Source organism: Ranitomeya variabilis, chromosome 1 (assembly GCF_051348905.1).
Source record: "Ranitomeya variabilis isolate aRanVar5 chromosome 1, aRanVar5.hap1, whole genome shotgun sequence".
NCBI classification, from domain to species: domain Eukaryota; kingdom Metazoa; phylum Chordata; class Amphibia; order Anura; family Dendrobatidae; genus Ranitomeya; species Ranitomeya variabilis.
Genome location: NC_135232.1, coordinates 298,776,008 through 298,797,330, shown reverse-complemented (window position 1 = coordinate 298,797,330; position 21,323 = coordinate 298,776,008). Strand labels below are relative to the sequence as shown.

Here is a 21,323-nt window from a genome sequence, read left to right as displayed (position 1 = left end):
GGTGAGGATAGAGCTGGTCATGCAGCGGTTTGGTTGATCGGTGGTTACTGCAGGTTGTAGGCTTGTCGGAAGAGGTGGGTCTTCAGGCTCTTTTTGAAGGTTTCGATGGTAGGCGAGAGTCTGATCTGTTGTGGTAGAGGGTTCCAGAGTAGGGGTGATACGCGAGAGAAATCTTGTATACGATTGTGGGAAGAGGAGATAAGAGGGGAGGAGAGAAGGAGATCTTGTGAGGATCGGAGGTTGCGGGTAGGTAAGTACCGGGAGACGAGGTCACAGATGTATGGAGGAGACAGGTTGTGGATGGCTTTGTACGTCATGGTTAGGGTTTTGTAGTGGAGTCTCTGGGCAATGGGGAGCCAGTGAAGGGATTGACAGAGGGGAGAGGCCGGGGAATAGCGGGGGGACTGGTGGATTAGTCGGGCAGCAGAGTTTAGAATAGATTGGAGGGGTGCAAGAGTGTTAGAGGGGAGGCCACAGAGCAGGAGGTTGCAGTAGTCAAGGCGAGAGATGATGAGGGCATGGACTAGGGTTTTTGCAGATTCTTGGTTGAGGAATGTACGGATTCGTGAAATATTTTTGAGTTGAAGTCGGCAGGAAGTGGAAAGGGCTTGGATATGTGGTTTGAAGGAGAGATCAGCGTCAAGGATTACCCCGAGGCAGCGAGCTAGTGCGACTGGGGAGAGTGGGCAGCCATGTACTGTAATGGATAGGTTCGTTGGGGGGGGGGTCGCGTGAGATGGAAAGATGATGAATTCTGTTTTGTCCATGTTAAGTTTCAGAAATCTAGCGGAGAAGAAGGATGAAATAGTGGACAGACATTGAGGGATTCTGGTTAGTAGGGAGGTGATATCTGGTCCAGAGATGTAGATCTGTGTGTCATCAGCATAGAGATGATACTGAAAGCCATGAGATTCTATGAGCTGTCTCAGGCCAAAGGTGTCAATAGAGAAGAGCAGGGGCCCAAGGACTGAACCTTGTGGGACTCCGACAGATAGGGGGCGAGGTGAGGAGGTGGTGTGTGAGTGGGAGACGCTGAATGTCCGGTCTGTTAGGTATGATGAGAACCAGGATAGGGCCAAGTCTGTGATGCCAAGGGATGAGAGGGTCTGTAATAATAGGGAATGGTCCACTGTGTCAAAGGCATATGGGTATTATGATTATGTACGCTGACCAAACAGAACATATGAATATTGATGTATTGGTGCAGAATCACCATAAAAATGGTGGCACATCATTCAACTTCTGCCTCCTACAGACTCACCAAATGGAGACAGGGGGCCAGGTTTAGCAATCCTGCCTTGTGCATAGCACTTAGTACCAGCTTAGCTTCCATGAGTGGTTGTTATGGTCAACAAAAAGTTCTTTTTTAGACAGTTGTGATAAATGAGGCCCAGATACAGCAGAACTGAATGAAATTATCTAACATGTATATTTTTGGCACTGATAACGTTAATACATGTGTTCTGGGTTAATTGGGACCTCAATACTTTTGTCTTCATTTCATTTATATTGTAACGGACCATGATTGGAAGAAAGCAAGAGAGCATTACTGTAATAATGGCCATCATATAAGCCCAGCCAAGGGAGGAGGTTCCACTTCTGTAGGACAAGGATGAGTTGCAGATCTGATTTGCAAATGTAGAGTGAAGACTGACGGGAAACAGGAATAGACCAAGAATTGTAATAGCCACTGTAAATGAAGAACGGAAAGAATACATGGCTGTGGGAAGGAGGGAAAATATTTTAAAACGTTCATCAGATACCAGCTTTTAAATAGTATAGAAATCAGTATCATAAATGGTTAGCCTATTTACTATGAATGCAATATCCCACCTACGGTGGGGGAAATAATAATTTGTTTCCTTGCTGATTTTGTAAGTTTGCCCACTGACAAAGATATGAAAAGTCTATAATTTTAAGGGTAGGTTAATTTTAACATTGAGAGATAGAATATCAAAAATAAAATCCAGAAAATCACATCGTATAAATTCTTCCAGTGTCGAGTTCTGATGTTCCAATGCTTATTGTAGGTACTTCTGGTAGTGTGCAGGAGTCAACATGTACACGCTGACCAGGCTCCAGATATGCAGTTGTTAGGTTAAACAATAAATAAAATGTTCACTTAAGTTGCCTACTCCTGGCCTAATGGACATTGATCAGGTGTGCACTAAAGAAATAACATATGACAACACACAGTCAGATGTAAACTCTCCTTGATCAATCTATGGCTCAGCTCCAAGGGGCTTTATTTAGTCAGAACACAGGTTTATATAACCCCTGTAAGGGGGGCTCGGTTAGCTCTAAAATGGGAGTGCTCGTATGTATTTCATTGGTTAGTGGATTGGGCATAGAGCAAGTCTGTTGGTGGATCCATGAGGTCATCAGGGTGGGTTGATCCATGAGGTCATCAAGGTGGGCGTCACTGTGGGTGGATCCATGAGGTCATCAGGGTAGGCGTCATCTTGGATATCAGCACAATGGCAGCCATCTTTAGGGTCTTACTGATCATCTTGGATATCAGCACATGGTGTGCTGATACAGGAAATGGCAGCCATCTTTAGTGTCTCACTTTGATCTGAGAAAGCTTATGTAAGGTTAAAAAATACACGTTATGGATTGCTTCTCTCAATCTCTTATGTCTTGAGGTTAATTAAGTATTTGATCTTATGGCTCTCCTCAACAGTCCCCCCTAAATACTTTATTAACCTTTTTTTTTTTTCTTGATCCCACCGTAGTTCCCTAACCCACCAGTGTTAAGTGTCACTATGACATCAGAGGCTTCATGACAATACAGATGCTATTGACACCAGAGAATGTGTGACCAATTATGGGTATATCGGGGAGGTATATCGGAGCCCGTTACCCATGTCCTTGGGACTTTCCTACCTGCTGGACCTATTACTCTCTAATCTCCCATCTCCATGGTTTCATAAAATACACATGTGACTAACCCTGATGCAACACATCCTAGATCTGACCGTCTCGCCCGGGACGGGGGAAATGGAGTTTTCACCAGTTTGAGACAAGTTTTCCCTTGTGGAAAACCTCCCTTTGTAGCTGGACTTTGACAAGCAGGTCAGATCCTACTCTATCCCTAACTGTCTAACAAGTTTATGATGTGAGAGATGGATCCAGGAGGCGCTCAGCAACCCTGACCGAAGTAGGAGTAGTCAGGAGCACTTGGTAGGGACCCTCAAATCTCAGCTCCAGGGATGTCTTTCTGATGAACTTCTTTACCAGCACGTAGTCACCAGGTTGGAGAGCAGAGCATGGGTACCTTCACTGGAATCTGGACCTAGAATGGATGACAAAACTTGTACTTGTGTTACTGACAGTTCTTTAGTAAGGACAATTACATAATTTACAAGAGTATCACTTCCTAAGGCTAGCTGTTGTGGAAAATATTGACCCAACCTTGGAGGCCCCCCAAAAAGAATCTCGAATGGTGTGAGTTTAGTGGGACCCCTTGGAGTGTTTCTGACTGAGTATAAGGCAACGTGCAAAATGTCTGTCCAAGTCTGACCTAACTGGCTTTCAGTATTTTATTTTTCAAGGTGCCATTCAGTGTTTCTACTTTTCCACTGCTCTCGGGGTGATATGGAGTATGTAAACCCGAGCTGATTTGGGTTTACATACTCCATATCACCCCGAGAGCAATGTCCATAGTTCCTTAGACAGTGCTGCAATGAATGCGGGTACTTAGTCACTCTCAATTACCTCTGGGACCCTATATCTGCATACTACTTCAGTCATCAGTCTCTTAACAGTCACTCTGGTAGTCATGTTGGTTACTGTATAGGCTTCGGGCCATCCTGAGAACATGTCAGTCACTACCAGTACATTTTTGTACTTTCCTACTATTGGCATTTGAATGTGATCAATCTGAATTCTCTGAAAGGAATAGATTGGTTTAGCCAAATGTTTCTGAGTAACTTTCTGAGGCGGTGCTGGATTGCATGTTGCTCACACAAGGCAGGACTTGAAATATTTTTGGGAGACAGTAGAGATCCCAGGTGCCATATAAGTCTTCCAAATCAGGTCATTCATCCGATTCTTGCCTCTGTGGGTGATACCGTGTGCCCATTCTGTCACCGAGGAGTACAGATTACGGGGTAAACAGCTTTTTGTTCACCCTCCAGACTCCATCTTCATCATTTTTTAGCTCCTCCTTCTTGCCATGACTTCTTTTCATCATCTGATGTCTTGATGTAGATGGATAATCCTCATGAGAGAGCATTTAGGCTCTTCTTCAGTGTCTTGTGACACGTACATCGCTGCTTTCTCTTTCCCAAATGGATCCGCAGCATAAGTTTTTACTGTTTTGTCAGCAAAGAAGTTCCCCTGTGCTTCTGGAGAATCCAATCTCCCGTGAGCTTTGATCTTGATCACTGCAACCTCCAAAGGTAGATCTAGAGCGGCCACAAGTTCTTGTATGGTAGCAGCAGGTTTTACAGGAGTTCCACTGGACGTTAGGTATCCTCTGGCTGCCCAGATACTGCCGAAGTCATGAGCCACTGCGAAAGCATATCTTGAATCCGTGTAGATGTTGACCACCTTCTCCGTCGCTTCCTGACAAGCCAACGTCAAAGCCTTAAGTTCCACTTCTTGTGCAGACATGTGCGGTGGTAGGAATCCAGCTGAGATGACCTGGTCATGTGTAACCACGACATATCCCGTATGGAACCTGCCTGTTTCATCTGCAAATCTGGAACCATCAGTGAAGAACGTCAGGTCAGCATGTGGGAATGGGTCTTCAGATACATTTTTCTTGGAGGCATATGGAACCTTCCTGTTTCATCTGGAAATCTGGAACCAACAGTGAAGAACGTCAGGTCAGCATGTGGGAATGGGTCTTCAGACACATTTTTCTTGGAGGCTGCTTCTTCCTGCATTTGTTCGAGACAGTCATGATCCTCTGAGTGTGTAGAGGCATCTTCACCGAGAGCATCAGCATCATCATCCACATCCCCCCTGGAAAGAGGAAGCAGCAAGGACAGTTTGAGGATGCTGCAGCGGACAAGAGTGACATCATCCGGAACCAAGAGTGAACATTGGAGTCTCATAAGACGCTGCACCAACAAATGTTTAGGTTGCAAGAATAGCAATTATGTCGTGTGGAGCCATTAAGAGAACTGGATGTCCTCAGATGATATCATAATTTGGGATTCCAAAAGCTGGTGCAGACTGTATGGCCTGTTTAAGAGCGTAGAAAGCTTCCACGAATTAGGGACATAGTGGAAACGCTGACGTCTTGAGGTTATCGTACAATGGCTGCATCAGCTTGGAGGCATCTGGAATCCATTGGAGACAATAAGTGAAAGGTCAGCCAACTCATCCGAGGCCCATGTATTAAGTTGTTGGCAGAACTCAACACCAGAGTCCCATGTAGTGTCACTGGCAAGTGAGGCATCATTGAACGCGATTTCCATAACAGGCCAATATGCATCGCCTGCTTTAAGATTTGCCAGGGAAGTGAGATCTTGCCACATGGCTGAGTAATTCCTTTGGATTTAAAGCATGCTTCTGTAGAAAGGCATCGGCTGTTTTTCTGGATCTAGAACTTGGTTCAACAGAGTAGCAGCTTGCTGGGGTGTAAACTTGACATAGAGGGTGGGCTCCTCAGACATGAGCAATGGCACTGTTGGTGGTGGCACCTGAGGAGGGAGTAGAGATGGCACCGGGAGTACAGATGTAATCCCTTGTGTATGAGGAGCAGGAGGAGGTAACAGTCCTGGAATGAGGGGCTCTATTTGGGCAGCTCCAGTATCATGGTGTGGGGTCCAGGTGACGCTGGCAGTCTTAAAAGCTTTAACAGTCCTGTCCTCATTACTAATTAACCTGATTTCAGAGAGGCAGCAAATGCTTGGGGGGCTACACTTGTTTATTATAATTCCAACGATTTCCCTTGTACATGCATGAACAGGGAAACCGAAAATGCCAACACCAATGGCGGGAATTGTCAAGGTCTCAATCTGCTCATCTGCTCACTAATATTCGCATACTCTAAAATGTGAGTTATTGCTGCACGAAGTTGTCGAGCACTAACTTCTGGATAAATAGGGTCGAAAGTAGGGGTCACAGCGTGTATGATCATTCTACACAGAAGATTGCCAGATTTAGTCACTGCTATGTCCCCAACATCTATCTGACCACGTGACTCAACAATGATTCAACTGTCAGCTTGAATAGTCGCCCCTCCTGCTTCCACTATAGCTCTAGCTATACCTCTGTTGTGCTCTAACTGAGAATTGGCAGCATTAACAATAGCGTCTGTCTCCATTGTTATGTCACCCTTTCCCACCACTAACAAGGGTCCCTCAGGAAGTTCTTCAAAAATAGGTTGCCAACATTCCCTCCCCTTTGTGCTTCCTGTGCTATTGGTATCCCCCTCCCAGATTGAGCCCCCCTTGATACAGTTGCCACCGTCCCATACAGGTGTGCGCTTGGCTGCAAGAGAGCCTGTGAGGTATCAGGTATAGGGTTAGGTAGACTGTGTGAGAGTGCTGTTGTAGTGGAAGCATTGGGAGGAGAGGCCGTTGCTTGGAGCTAAATTGGCAGTGGAAGTGACAGTAGAAAGGGTCGGTGCCGGGGACGATCCAGGTGGGAGGATTGCTAGATTCATGACAGGAGTGATAGGGGAAAGGGTCGGTGTCCCACTGGAAACCACTCAGACGGAAAACATGGGTAAAGCCTGTTCACTTCCCGAAGTAATATAGTATTGGCCGTTAGTGGTCATTACTGGGTAACAAGGATTTGGTGATGTGGTGTGTAGCCTTAGACTAAGATGTTCACCACCAGGAGCAGCACATTTGCCATTCACAAAATGGCCACCGCTAAAATTACATTTGCCATCCACAAAATGGCTGTCGCCAGAATTACATTTGCCTTCCACAAAATGGCCGCCGTTAGAATTAACACATTTGCCATCCACAAAATGGCTACCGCCAGAATTAGCACATTTTCCATCCACAAAATGGCTGCTGCCAGCATTAACACATTTGCCATCCACAAAATGGCTGCTGCCAGCAATATCACATTTGCCATCCACAAAATGGCTACTGCCAGAATTAGCACATTTGCCATCCACAAAATGGATGCTCTTAGAATTAGTACATGGCCCATCCACAAAATGGCTACCGCCAGAAGTAGCACATTTGCCATCCACAAAATGGCTACCGCCAGAATTAGCACGTTTGCCATCCACAAAATGGCTGCTGCCAGCATTAACACATTTGCCATCTACAAAATAGCTGCTTCCAGAATTAACTCATTTGCCATCCACAAAATGGCTGCTCTTGGAATTAGCACATGGCCCATCCACAAAATGGCTACCGCCAGAATTAGCACATTTGCCATCCACAAAATGGCTGCTGCCAGCATTAACACATTTGCCATCCACAAAATGGCTACCGCCAGAATTAGCACATTTGCCATCCACAAAATGGCTGCTGCCAGCATTAACACATTTGCCATCCACAAAATGGCTGCTGCAAGAATTAACACATTTGCCATCCACAAAATGGCTGCTCTTAGAATTAGCACATGGCCCATCCACAAAATGGCTGCTGCCAGAGCTAGGACTTCTGCCATCCTCAAAAAGGCTGCTGCCAGCATTAGCACATTTGCCATCCACAAAATGGCTGCTACCATCAGAATAAGCACATCGCCCATCCACAAAGTGGCTGCTGCCATCAGAATAAGCACATGGCCCATCCACAAAATGGCTGCTGCCATCAGAATAAGCACATGGTTCTGGGCCACTATTATACGGTGGTGGCCGCTCACAGGATATATTTTTGTAATACACATAACTCAAAACTTTTTATTCCTTTCCTCTTCTACCCAATTTCCAATGTTCTCTCTACAGACTTTCAGAGACTTTCTCCTGCCCTAGCAATAGACAACAATCCATTATCTTCTAGGATACCTTTTTTTTTCCAAGACAATCTTCCACTCCAGGGGCTGTAACCTCCCCCCTTCTGGCATTCCACACAACTTCATAAGCTTTTTACATTGTTTAACATGACTCTTCCCTTCACGAGTCGCCACTAATGTACACGGGTCTAACTTGCCATCTGAATTTGGCTTAGTGCGAATACAGCAGAACTGCTTTAATTTCTCCATCTTTCTATAGATATATATATATATATCTACCAAGATAACAAACACCAAACAAACAATAAGACGGGGGAGATGACTCAAACATGAGATTCTAAAGAGAACTGAGTCTGCAGCACACAGTTCCTATTCCTTCTTGTCACGTGGTCCCTGTCTGACTTCCGTGTTCCGTACTTTACAAACCAATTATACCCTACTTAATCAAATTACTCCTAAATTACCAGGCCCCGTGCTGAGTCAATTCACTCCAAGTCACAAGGCAAAACTATATTTATTAGGTTCGAACTGATCATCTCACTCGAAGTTTACGGGCCGCTACACAATTTATTAGGCGCCGAACTGAGTCATCTCACTCCAAGTTAACGGGCCCCTACTAGGCCGAGTCAATTCACTCCAGGTCCTAGTCTCTCCTATACAGAACTGAAAATCGTATCACAGGCGACAACCGTGTACTGTACCACAGAGAATTTTTATTTATTTTTTTTTACACTGAAAAATTTGCTTTTCTTTAAAAAAAAAAAAAAAACGCTGGAAAAAAATCCGCTTGCTCTCTTAACTAGCAGTCATCTCCCCTCTTCACAACACGTAACACGCAGTAGGCAACTAAAACATGTGACGGTGCTTGCAATTAAATGACCAGCAGCGGAGAGACCCTTCTGCCGTCTTACAGATACCCCGAAAAACGGACACGGTCAGGCAATCTGCACAGGATACCCCGAAGGACACAGGTAAAGACTACAGATTATAAAAATCAGCAGACTTACCGTGTTCTGATAAGGAGGTGATCGGTCTCCTGGTTCGGGGTATTCAGCGCGTCCTGCTGTTCCACTCGCCGGTCCTTGGGGTTCAGGGCTCTTCCTCTGCTGGCCCCAGGTTGGACAGCCAAATATGTTAGGTTAAACAATAAATAAAATGTTCACTTAAGTTGCCTACTCCTGGCCTAATGGATATTGATCAAGTGCACACTTAAGAAATAACATATGACAACACACAGTCAGATGTAAACTCTCCTTGATCAATCTATGGCTCAGCTCCAAGGGGCTTTATTTAATCAGAACACAGGGTTATATAACCCCTGTAAGGGGGGCTCGGTTAGCTCTAAAATGGGAGTGCTCGTATGTATTCCATTGGTTAGTGGATTGGGCATAGAGCAAGTCTGTGGGTGGATCCATGAGGTCATCAGGGTGGGTTGGTCCATGAGGTCATCAAGGTGGGCGTCACTATGGGTGGATCCATGAGGTCATCAGGTTAGGCGTCATCTTGGATATCAGCACATGGTGTGCTGATACAGGAAATGGCAGCCATCTTTAGGGTCTCACTGATCATCTTGGATATCAGCACATGGTGTGCTGACACAGGAAATGGCAGCCATCTTTAGTGTCTCATTTTGATCTGAGAAAGCTTATGTAAGGTTAAAAAATACACGATATGGGTTGCTTCTCTCAATCTCTTATGTCTTGAGGTTAAGTATTTGATCTTATGGCTCTCCTCAACACAGTCTTAGGGATCGTACAGCACTCAGACCAATATTATTCATTTGGAGAGTGCAGAAGAGCAATTAGAGCACTATTTTATTCCGTAAGCCAGATGAGACTCGCTCATTCACGTCTATGGGTGCGCAAAAAATCGGATGTCATATGAAGCCACAGTATAATATCCAGTTTTTACTGATGCCTTGCAAATCTGTAATTATAGCTGATGCTGTAAAAAACTTATTGAATACAGATGACAAGTGAGAAAAAAAATTACCTGACTTTTCTGGATGAAAGTCTCAAGAATTTTTTATACACTCGCGTGAACCCACCCTTAGGCTAAGCTCCCACAAGTTTTTGGTGTGTTCTTCCTGCTGTATATTTTTGTATACACAAAATGCAGTTTCTTACAGCTCCTGGAAAATGGATGGGATTTATAGAAATCTCATGCCCAGTGTGCATTTATTTTTTGCTGAAGAAATTGGCCTCTGGGATGATTTTCAAATCTGCAACATGTCAGTTTCTCTATCTGTAAATATATGTTTTATTTGTGGAATTTCACCATAGACTTGATTGAGATTAGGAAAATCATCAGATAAAAAAAACCAAATGCATTTTTTTCGCAGCATAAATGCAGTAAAGACGTATGTAATCCACACATGACTTTATAAAGTTTTATCAAAGCTAAGTAATAGGAAGTCTGTAAAATAAGGGTATGTGTCCATAGGGCGTATTGGCAGCTCTTTGGATGCAGTGGATACCCCACTCCACCTAAAGCGCCGCCCCCTGTTGTATGCACGGTGATTCCAGATGTGTTCATTGAACACATGTGGAATCACCGCATCATATTCATAGACTGTGTTATTTATCTTGCGCAGACGGAGCGTCTCTGCAAGATAAATAGACATGCTGCAGTCTGGAAAGAAGTGCTACATGTCAGGTTACGCAGGACCGCCGGATGCGGCCCTGCACGCATAGTGGAGACGGGATTTCATAAAATCCCCTCCACTATGCTGTAACATCTGGATGCTGCGGATTAGACGCTGCGGCTGTACGCAGCTTCCAATCCGCAGCAAAAACTCAAGCAATACGCCCCATGGAAACATACCCTTCAGCAGATTTAAAACATTACATACTGTGAAGGATGGCACTAGAGAGAACACGTACATCCCACCTCTGCAACCACATGTGACGAACCCACACCTCGCCACCACGCCTGGCATCACCATGACGTCAAAGGGATCACGTGGTACAATCTCCTCGCTTGCATAAATATGACGATTCACACCCCTTGTAGACACATAAGGTCAGCTTGGCGCAGTTTTACACAGACAACCCCCAGTCCACAAGGGCCCAGGGAGGCACGGGGAGTGACAGGATGTGGCCCACGCAGTCGCTAACGTGGCTCCACACTCGCTTATAAGTCTGATAGGCCCGTTTCACTACCACCAGTGAACAGAACCTTATCAGCCCGGTAGGACTGCCACTAGTTCCTCGTTAGATATAAGCCGGGTCCGTTAACAGGATCATATCGGGCCAGAAACTAGCCCCAGTAGCATGGAAATTTAAAGCCGAGAACACAGATGTGTGGATTTGTGGATAGACATAAAAGACAGCCCAAGGTTAAATTATATATTAAATCGCCTTAAGGGCACACTAGACAATACACTATATATACAATGGCTATACTTATATAATGGTCAGTAATGCAAATACAGGTGATAGTACAAAAAATATAAGCATATGTATAATGTAAATTAACGGCTTGATGTTTGGCTATTGGATGCTGGGCCCCATGGAGGCATGGGCTGCCAGGTGGTTCAGTTCCTTCCAACATGTTACATCATATGGCCCCCCCTTTAGAAGTGAGCAGCAAGCATGACAGAGAGGGAGCACATGGCAGGGCACAAGCATTTATCTCTTTGGTTGATCACACATCTTTGGCCCCCGGCAGGGGCCTTATCACCCTCTACTGGGTGTTTGAAGCTAAAAGTCCCAAAACCCAGGAAGGATCATAAGTTCCCAATGGAAGGTCATAGGGCAGCGGTTCTGGTGCCATAGGTTCCAGCCGTGCTCCCTTTACACTTGGAGACCAAACATGGCCTTACTACCTGGCTTCTGCTAGCTGTTCTGCATATCTCCTCACCCTGGGGTCCTAGAACGGATTGAGACCCTTGAAGACATTCGACCTGTTCCGGAGATCTGAAAATGTAACCTGTGTATGACTAGAACGTACGATTATGCCATATTCTCCTTAAATCTCCTCATGAAATTCCCTCTGATTGGACAATGCAGTCACACAGTATGGACATTGCAGTAGGTCATCTTGTATGACTTGGATACTAGCTGATGTGGCTGGACTACCTACTGAGCCAGGTGTCCAGTTACAGCTACACATCCTGAAGGAGGATTGTAAGCTGCCAGTAAATCCCTTCATATTTTTCACACATACCAAAAAGAGATACAGAATAAAACACAAGTAAGCTATTTGGTGCAGAAATGCCCAACAAAATCTGTAGCATCAAAAATGCTGCAAATGCTAAGCGTGGGAATTTAGCCTTATACAAAGCAAGCTGGTGTGCACTGTGTATTGTCACACCTATCATAGCCAGCATCTGCCGATTTATCCAATCAAACTCAGAGATGATACACTTTGGCATAATACTTTTAGCCTTTTATAAATACTCATCATTGTGTTTTTCAAGTACTATATTTTCTTTAAACCTTTTTCATTCACCTCAATCAATCATCTAGTGAGCATTTAGCTGCATGCAATAATACAGAATACCTACATATAATATTTCTAGTATATTTTGTGCTGTGCTGATGAATCCACACGGATACAAAGCTATGTCCATAGATGGAAAGTTTTATCAAGGACTTACACCAGCTTTCTGACACCAAAACATTTTTTTGCGTGCCATACTTGAATAAAACAATTTTATGCCTTTCTAGCCACTTTTTAAATATTTGATTATGTAAATGTATCACTTAAGTGCAAATAACGATAGTGCAACATACAGCAAAACTGAAACTTAAAAAATTACTCTTATAAATTTCCTCCAATTTTTGCAAAGCCACAATTGAAACATCCTTAATATAAAACTAGGTACAAATGTGTATAACATTAACTTACTATTAATTGCATTAAAGAGGCTTACAGGTTTCGGAAACCCCTGTCCCCAACATGCAGTTTGATAAAAAAAACTGCACTTGACTCACTCTCCCTGGGTCCAGCACTGAGTCTCCCACCACTGCTCCCGCTGTCTGTTATTGTCTGCAGCACTGATGTCACGTCGACAGCGCTCCAGCCAATTCCTTAGCTCAGGGGCTTTGAGCAGCTCATGCCGTCAACTCGCCCACAGCTGCTAAACTGAATTACTGCCTGCAGCGCCGCTAACATTGACAGACACCAGGAGCAGCAGCAGAGACACTGCACTGGACCCGTGGAGGGTGAGTGAAACACAGTTTGTTTTGAATCAACTGCAGCCGCTGCATGCGTTTTTCGAAACCAAAAAAAAACCCTTTAAGTGTCATTAATGAGTATTTTTTAACATAGTACAGTACAATATGAGTGACAGATATGACATCGATTGAGGGATCTGTCAGATGTAGATGCTTTTTGTTTTTTTCAGATGTTTAAAATCAACCCCCATACATCTTGGGACATGCCAAAAAATTAAGGACACATCGGTAAGGCTGGTTTCAGACTTGTGTTTGGCAGGGCTGCGGATGAAAGCCTTCTTCCTCCGTTAAGCCCCGTCCACTGCAGCACCTCTTCCTTCAGCTCCGCCTACGTCTGCATGCGTCCTGTGTTCCCTATCTTTATCATTGGGTATGCAGGCCATGTGGATGCCTCCGCATGCGTCGTTTTGAAGCTGCACTGAGCTGCATCAATGTTGCATTTTGTTGCGGTCGGCGCAGCATCAAAACAACGCATGAGGAGGTATCCACATACATCCACATGACCTGCGTACCCAATGTTAAAGATAAGGAACGCAGGACGCATGCCGATGTAGGCAGAGCTGAAGGAAGGGGTGCGGCAGTGGGCGGGGCTTCATGGAGGAAGAAGGCTTTCATCCGCAGCCCTGACGAACGCTAGTGTGAAACTAGCCTCTGTGTGATGGATAGCTGACTGCTGTTGAATAGTGTTGAGCGATACTTTCCGATATCGGAAAGTATCGGTATCGGAAAGTATCGGCCGATACCGTCAAAATATCGGATCCAATCCGATACCGATACCCGATCCCAATGCAAGTCAATGGGACAAAAATATCGGAATTAAAATAAACCCTTTATAAACTTGTAGGTTCATTCTACATGAAGGAAAACAACTAAGAATAATGTAGGATGTATTGGGGGACGTGGCGGAGACATTAAAGGCACAGAGGTTTAGCCCAATGTAATAGAATAGCAGGATTTTGGGGTTTTTTTATGACGTTCGGCGGTAGAAAGATTTTGACTATGTTAATTTTTTTTTTTATTTTGTCAGATATTGATGTTTCACTACTTCCACACCCTTCACCTTCTTTTTTACTTCTCCCACACTTTCTTCTTCATTATCCTCATCATCAGCTTCTTTGACATCAACTTCTTCACCTTATTCATCTTCTTCATCTTCTACCTATTATTTTTTTGGTTACATTGTTCATATTCTTTTTATTTTACTATTATCTTCATCATATTCTACTTCTTCATCATATTCTTATTTGTGACAGGCATTCCCGTAGTTGTTATCTATAAAAGTTTGAAGATTACACCTTCCGTTCTGCCTGTCACAAAACAGTTACATTTGTCCGCGTTCAGTTTGGCCTGCAGCATCAGGCTTTATCCAGGGGCACCACGAGGAGGAACGGACTCACCCCCATACACTGCTTAGTCTTCTTCTGCTTATAATTTAGATAATATTTTTTGCTCTGATATTTAGTGTTATGCTTAATGTTCTTCTGCTCTTTGTTCTGCAGCCTCTTGTTCTTCTGCTTCTCGGTCTTCCAGGTCGTCGTCGTCTCCAGGGTCGTCGTTTCCGGGGTCGTCGTCATCGGGGTGGTCTTCAGGGTCGTCGTCTCCGGGGTCGTCGTCATCGGGGTGGTCTTCGGGGTCATCGTCTCCAGGGTCGTCGTCATCACAGTGGTTGTCGTCTCTGGTGTCGTCGTCATCTTAGGGGTGGTCTTCCGGGTCATCGTGTTTAGTCTCTTGAACTTGGAAATGTAGCAGAAGGTACAAGAAGGCTGAGAAAATGCCGAGAACCAGCTGATGGAACTGGAACTCGGATGGCTACCCGAAGGTCCAAGAGCCAATGGAACTACCGAGGACCAGCTGACGTTACTGGAACCCGGTTACTAAGCAGGAGGTACCCGTGCCTGAAAGCACTACCAAGGACCACCTGACGTTGGTGGAACTCGGATACCCAGAGGGAGGCACCTAAGCCAAAGGCTCTGCCCGGAACCAGCTGACGGTACTGGAACCAGGATGGGGAGCAGAAGGTACAAGAGCAAAAGACACTGCCGAGAACCAGCTGACGGTGCTGGAACCCGGATGGGTAGCCGAAGGTCCAAGAGCCAATGGAACTACCGAGGACCAGCTGACGTTACTGGAACCCGGTTACTAAGCAGGAGGTACCCGTGCCTGAAAGCACTACCAAGGACCACCTGACGTTGGTGGAACTCGGATACCCAGAGGGAGGCACCTAAGCCAAAGGCTCTGCCCGGAACCAGCTGACGGTACTGGAACCAGGATGGGGAGCAGAAGGTACAAGAGCAAGTGTCTGCGTGGCTTTTGCAGGACACGATGCCGGCTGCACAGCAGGGGAACAGCTGGCGGTGCTGAACCCCACTGACACATTGGCTGGTGTTTTTCTCTGTGCAGCTAGCAGTACCGGGCCCCAACTGGCGGTGTTGGAGCCCGGGGTCAGCAGGAGGAGGAGATGGAGCAGAGTGTAGGCCGAAGCCTGCACTGGCGGCAGCTTTTGGGTCTGTTGTGCCTGCGTGGCAGTTGCAGGACACGTTGCCGGCTGCACAGCAGGGGAACAGCTGGCGGTGCTGAACCCCACTGACACATTGGCTGGTGTTTTTCTCTGTGCAGCTAGCAGTACCGGGCCCCAACTGGCGGTGTTGGAGCCCAGGGCTCTGCAGGGGGAGCAGAGTGTAGGCCGAAGCCTAATTGAACCAATTTCAAAGGTAACCTTTAACCCCCCCTCAGGGGTTACAAAGTAGAAGAGCCACAGCTTATGCAGCAGTAGTGCTGCACAAGTCAAAGGTTGCTCTTTTAATTTCGCTCCTTGCACACGCTGAATGAAACACGTATAACATTTAGCCCTTTAAACAGTCAAACTGTGTTGGAGGCGCGAGTTCCCTTTGTAATGAGACGCAGCACAGATGTCAAGAATCCCACCTTGGTGCTGGGTGCAGCCTCCTGAGCGTTGTTATTTGCTGTACAGGAGTCTGCGCTGTCGTGTGATCCCCTGGCCTAGCGCTGTTAGCGCTGCCCATGTTCTGGCATCATTTAATGTCGGCCGGTGCGGTTCGCGATGACCATGAATCCCAGCCCCGCAGTGTCTTAACATTGTTAAAACACTGCGGGGCTGGGATTCAGGGCCTGGCGCAGCACATATGTTCGCCTCTGACACTCGGGTCCTTACACCCGCTTCAGACTGTGCGGCGTCATCTGATCCCTTATCGCATGCCACGGCCATGAAGCCGCACAGTCCGCAGAAGGCGGAAGGAGATGAGGGACAGGCGAACTGATGCACTGATCATGCCCGTCAATCACACCCTCGCAGTCCCAATAAATAAGACAACGAGGGGCGTTGTGTGGGTCAGGGCGGCCGCAGAGGCGCAGGCAGCCAAACAATGATGCCAGAAGACGGGCAGCGCTACCAAGGGGGTTGCAGCGTGTCATTACAAAGGAAAGTCACACCACCGGGACGGTTAAATGGTCACACAGAGGACACATTTTAGACGTGTTTTCAGTTCCACCTGTGCGAGGAGAATACGTTTATGAGCCACCTTGCACACATGCAGCATTACCGCTGTACAAGGTGGCCTTTAAAACGTACAAACGCCTGGGGGAGGGGGGACAGGTTCCCTTCAATTTCAGTTCTTGTGTCTGCGTGGCTTTTGCAGGACACGATGCCGGCTGCACAGCAGGGGAACAGCTGGCGGTGCTGAACCCCACTGACACATTGGCTGGTGTTTTTCTCTGTGCAGCTAGCAGTACCGGGCCCCAACTGGCGGTGTTGGAGCCCAGGGCTCTGCAGGGGGAGCAGAGTGTAGGCCGAAGCCTAATTGAACCAATTTCAAAGGTAACCTTTAACCCCCCCTCAGGGGTTACAAAGTAGAAGAGCCACAGCTTATGCAGCAGTAGTGCTGCACAAGTCAAAGGTTGCTCTTTTAATTTCGCTCCTTGCACACGCTGAATGAAACACGTATAACATTTAGCCCTTTAAACAGTCAAACTGTGTTGGAGGCGCGAGTTCCCTTTGTAATGAGACGCAGCACAGATGTCAAGAATCCCACCTTGGTGCTGGGTGCAGCCTCCTGAGCGTTGTTATTTGCTGTACAGGAGTCTGCGCTGTCGTGTGATCCCCTGGCCTAGCGCTGTTAGCGCTGCCCATGTTCTGGCATCATTTAATGTCGGCCGGTGCGGTTCGCGATGACCATGAATCCCAGCCCCGCAGTGTCTTAACATTGTTAAAACACTGCGGGGCTGGGATTCAGGGCCTGGCGCAGCACATATGTTCGCCTCTGACACTCGGGTCCTTACACCCGCTTCAGACTGTGCGGCGTCATCTGATCCCTTATCGCATGCCACGGCCATGAAGCCGCACAGTCCGCAGAAGGCGGAAGGAGATGAGGGACAGGCGAACTGATGCACTGATCATGCCCGTCAATCACACCCTCGCAGTCCCAATAAATAAGACAACGAGGGGCGTTGTGTGGGTCAGGGCGGCCGCAGAGGCGCAGGCAGCCAAACAATGATGCCAGAAGACGGGCAGCGCTACCAAGGGGGTTGCAGCGTGTCATTACAAAGGAAAGTCACACCACCGGGACGGTTAAATGGTCACACAGAGGACACATTTTAGACGTGTTTTCAGTTCCACCTGTGCGAGGAGAATACGTTTATGAGCCACCTTGCACACATGCAGCATTACCGCTGTACAAGGTGGCCTTTAAAACGTACAAACGCCTGGGGGAGGGGGGACAGGTTCCCTTCAATTTCAGTTCTTGTGTCTGCGTGGCTTTTGCAGGACACGATGCCGGCTGCACAGCAGGGGAACAGCTGGCGGTGCTGAACCCCACTGACACATTGGCTGGTGTTTTTCTCTGTGCAGCTAGCAGTACCGGGCCCCAACTGGCGGTGTTGGAGCCCGGGGTCAGCAGGAGGAGGAGATGGAGCAGAGTGTAGGCCGAAGCCTGCACTGGCGGCAGCTTTTGGGTCTGTTGTGCCTGCGTGGCAGTTGCAGGACACGTTGCCGGCTGCACAGCAGGGGAACAGCTGGCGGTGCTGAACCCCACTGACACATTGGCTGGTGTTTTTCTCTGTGCAGCTAGCAGTACCGGGCCCCAACTGGCGGTGTTAGAGCCCAGGGTCAGCAGGAGGAGCAGGGGGAGCGGAGTGTAGGCCGAAGCCTGCACTGGAGCAAGTTGAAAGGAAACCTTTAACCCCCCCCCCCCAGGCGTTTGTAGCTGGAAGAGCCATCGTGTACACCACTAATGCTGGAAAAGGTAAACTTAGCTCTTTTAATTATGGTCCTTGCAGATGCTGAACCTAACACTTATGAAATGTGTCCCCTCACAGCGTTCAACCGTCCGGTAGGTGGAACTTTCCTTTGTCATGTGACGCAGCACAGCCGTCATTTTTACCCCCTTGGCGCCGTGCGCCGCCTCCTCAGCGTTGTTTGAATCTGTCCCGGAGCCTGCGCTGTTAGGTTACCCCTTGGCCATGCACACATTTCGCGCTGCCCGTCTTCTGACATCATTTGCTGTCAGGCTGGCTGCGCCTGTGTGGGTGCGCTGTCCGAGATTCAGCCTCGCGGTGTCGTGTAATGTAATCCCACCGCGGGCCTGGGATCCGTGGCCATGCGCAGTGCATATCCTCACCTCTCACTCCCCTCCCTACGGCTTCTTCAGACTGTGCGGTGTCACGGCCGTGGCATGCTATTAGGGATCAGCTGACACCGAACAGTCTTTAGAAGCCGTAGGGAGGGGAGTGAGAGGCGAGGATATGCACTGCGCATGGCCACGGATCCCAGGCCCGCGGTGGGATTACATTACACGACACTGCGAGGCTGAATCTCGGACAGCGCACACACACAGGCGCAGCCAGCCTGACAGCAAATGATGTCAGAAGACAGGCAGCGCAAAATGTGTGCATGGCCAAGGGGTAACCTAACAGCGCAGGCTCCGGGACAGATTCAAACAACGCTGAGGAGACGGCGCACGGCGCCAAGGGGGTAAAAATGACGGCTGTGCTGCGTCACATGACAAAGGAAAGTTCCACCTACCGGACGGTTGAACGCTGTGAGGGGACACATTTCATAAGTGTTAGGTTCAGCATCTGCAAGGAGCACCACGAAAAGAGGCACTTTTTCCCTTTGCATCATTACTAGTGTTGAGCGATACCGTCCGATACTTGAAAGTATCGGTATCGGAAAGTATCGGCCGATACCGGCAAAGTATCGGATCCAATCCGATACCGATACCCGATACCAATACAAGTCAATGGGACTCAAGTATCGGACGGTATTCCTGATGGTTCCCAGGGTCTGAAGGAGAGGAAACTCTCCTTCAGGCCCTGGGAACCATATTAATGTGTAAAATAAAGAATTAAAATAAAAAATATTGCTATACTCACCTGTCCGACGCAGCCTGGACCTCAGCGAGGGAACCGGCAGCGTTGTTTGTTTAAAATTCGCGCTTTTACTTGGTTACGTGAAGTCCCGGCTTGTGATTGGTCAGGGCGGCCATGTTGCCGGGACGCGGACCAATCACAGCAAGCCGTGACGAAATTACGTCACGGCTTGCTGTGATTGGTCCGCGTCCCGGCAACATGGCCGCCATTAACCAATCACAAGCCGGGACGTCACGGGAGGCTGGACACGCGCCCATTTTAAAATGGGCGCGTGTCCAGCCTCCCGTGACGTCCCGGCTTGTGATTGGTTGCGCCGCGGTCAACCAATCACAAGCCGGGAGGCTGGACACGCGCGCATTTTAAAATTTTAAAATGGGCGCGTGTCCAGCCTCCCGGCTTGTGATTGGTTGACCGCGGCGCAACCAATCACAAGCCGGGACGTCACGGGAGGCTGGACACGCGCCCATTTTAAAATGCGCGCGTGTCCAGCCTCCCGTGACGTCACGGCTTGTGATTGGTTAATGGCGGCCATGTTGCCGGGACGCGGACCAATCACAAAGCCGGGACGTAATTTTAAAATCCTTAAGGACCTGAAATTACGTCACGGCTTGCTGTGATTGGTTGCGTCTCCCATGTGACTGCGACGCAACCAATCACAATGCCAGAACGTAATTTTAAAATCCTGAAGGACCTGAAATTACGTCACGGCTTGCTGTGATTGGTTGCGTCCCGGTCACATGGGCGGCACGCAACCAATCACAAGCCGGGACTCACGTAAAGGAAAGAAAAGCGCGAATTTTAAACAAAGAACGCTGCCGCTTCCCTCGGTAAGGTGCAGGCTGCGTCGGAGAGGTGAGTATAGCAATATTTTTTATTTTAATTCTCTCTTTTACACATTTTTACATTAATGTTGTTTCGATACCGATACCCGATATCACAAAAATATCGGATCTCGGTATCGGAATTCCGATACAGCAAGTATCGGCCGATACCCGATACTTGCAGTATCGGAATGCTCAACACAAATCATTACTGCTGCACAAGGTGGCTCCTTCAGTAACAAACGCCTGGGGGGGGGACAGGTTCCCTTAAATTTAACTTGTTGTGCCTGCGTGGCGGTCGCAGTACACGTTGCCGTATACACAGCAGGGGAACAGCTGGCGGTGCTGAACCCCACTAACACATTTGCGAGGTGTTTGGCTCTGTGCGTACAGCACTTCTGGACGGCAACTGGCGGTGTTGGAGCCCAGGGACAGGTGGAGGAGGAGGAGGTTGGAGGAGGTTGGAGGAGGTAGGAGGGATTGCCACACACACAGCAGGGGAACAGCTGACGTTACTGAACCCCAATAACAGAGGAGGGACTGTTGACTGTGCGTACAGCACTTCTGGACGGCAACTGGCGGTGTTGGAGCCCAGGGACAGGTGGAGGAGGAGGAGGTTGGAGGAGGTAGGAGGGATTGCCACACACACAGCAGGGGAACAGCTGACGTTACTGAACCCCAATAACAGAGGAGGGACTGTTGACTGTGCGTACAGCACTTCTGGACGGCAACTGGCGGTGTTGGAGCCCAGGGACAGGTGGAGGAGGAGGAGGTTGGAGGAGGTTGGAGGAGGGATTGCCACACACACAGCAGGGGAACAGCTGACGTTACTGAACCCCAATAACAGAGGAGGGACTGTTGACTGTGCGTACAGCACTTCTGGACGGCAACTGGCGGTGTTGGAGCCCAGGGACAGGTGGAGGAGGAGGAGGTTGGAGGAGGTTGGAGGAGGGATTGCCACACACACAGCAGGGGAACAGCTGACGTTACTGAACCCCAATAACAGAGGAGGGACTGTTGACTGTGCGTACAGCACTTCTGGACGGCAACTGGCGGTGTTGGA

General features: G+C 47.8%; 1 protein-coding gene across 1 annotated transcript in view; it reads right to left on the bottom strand.

Annotated features, from left to right (window-relative positions):
• Positions 1-1,415: 1,415 nt before the first annotated feature.
• The window catches only part of LHFPL7 (LHFPL tetraspan subfamily member 7), a 42,434-nt gene continuing 22,526 nt past the window's right edge, over positions 1,416-21,323 (bottom strand). The window contains 1 exon segment of the mRNA XM_077280871.1: positions 1,416-1,690. Coding sequence (XP_077136986.1) covers positions 1,416-1,690 — 275 coding nt within the window.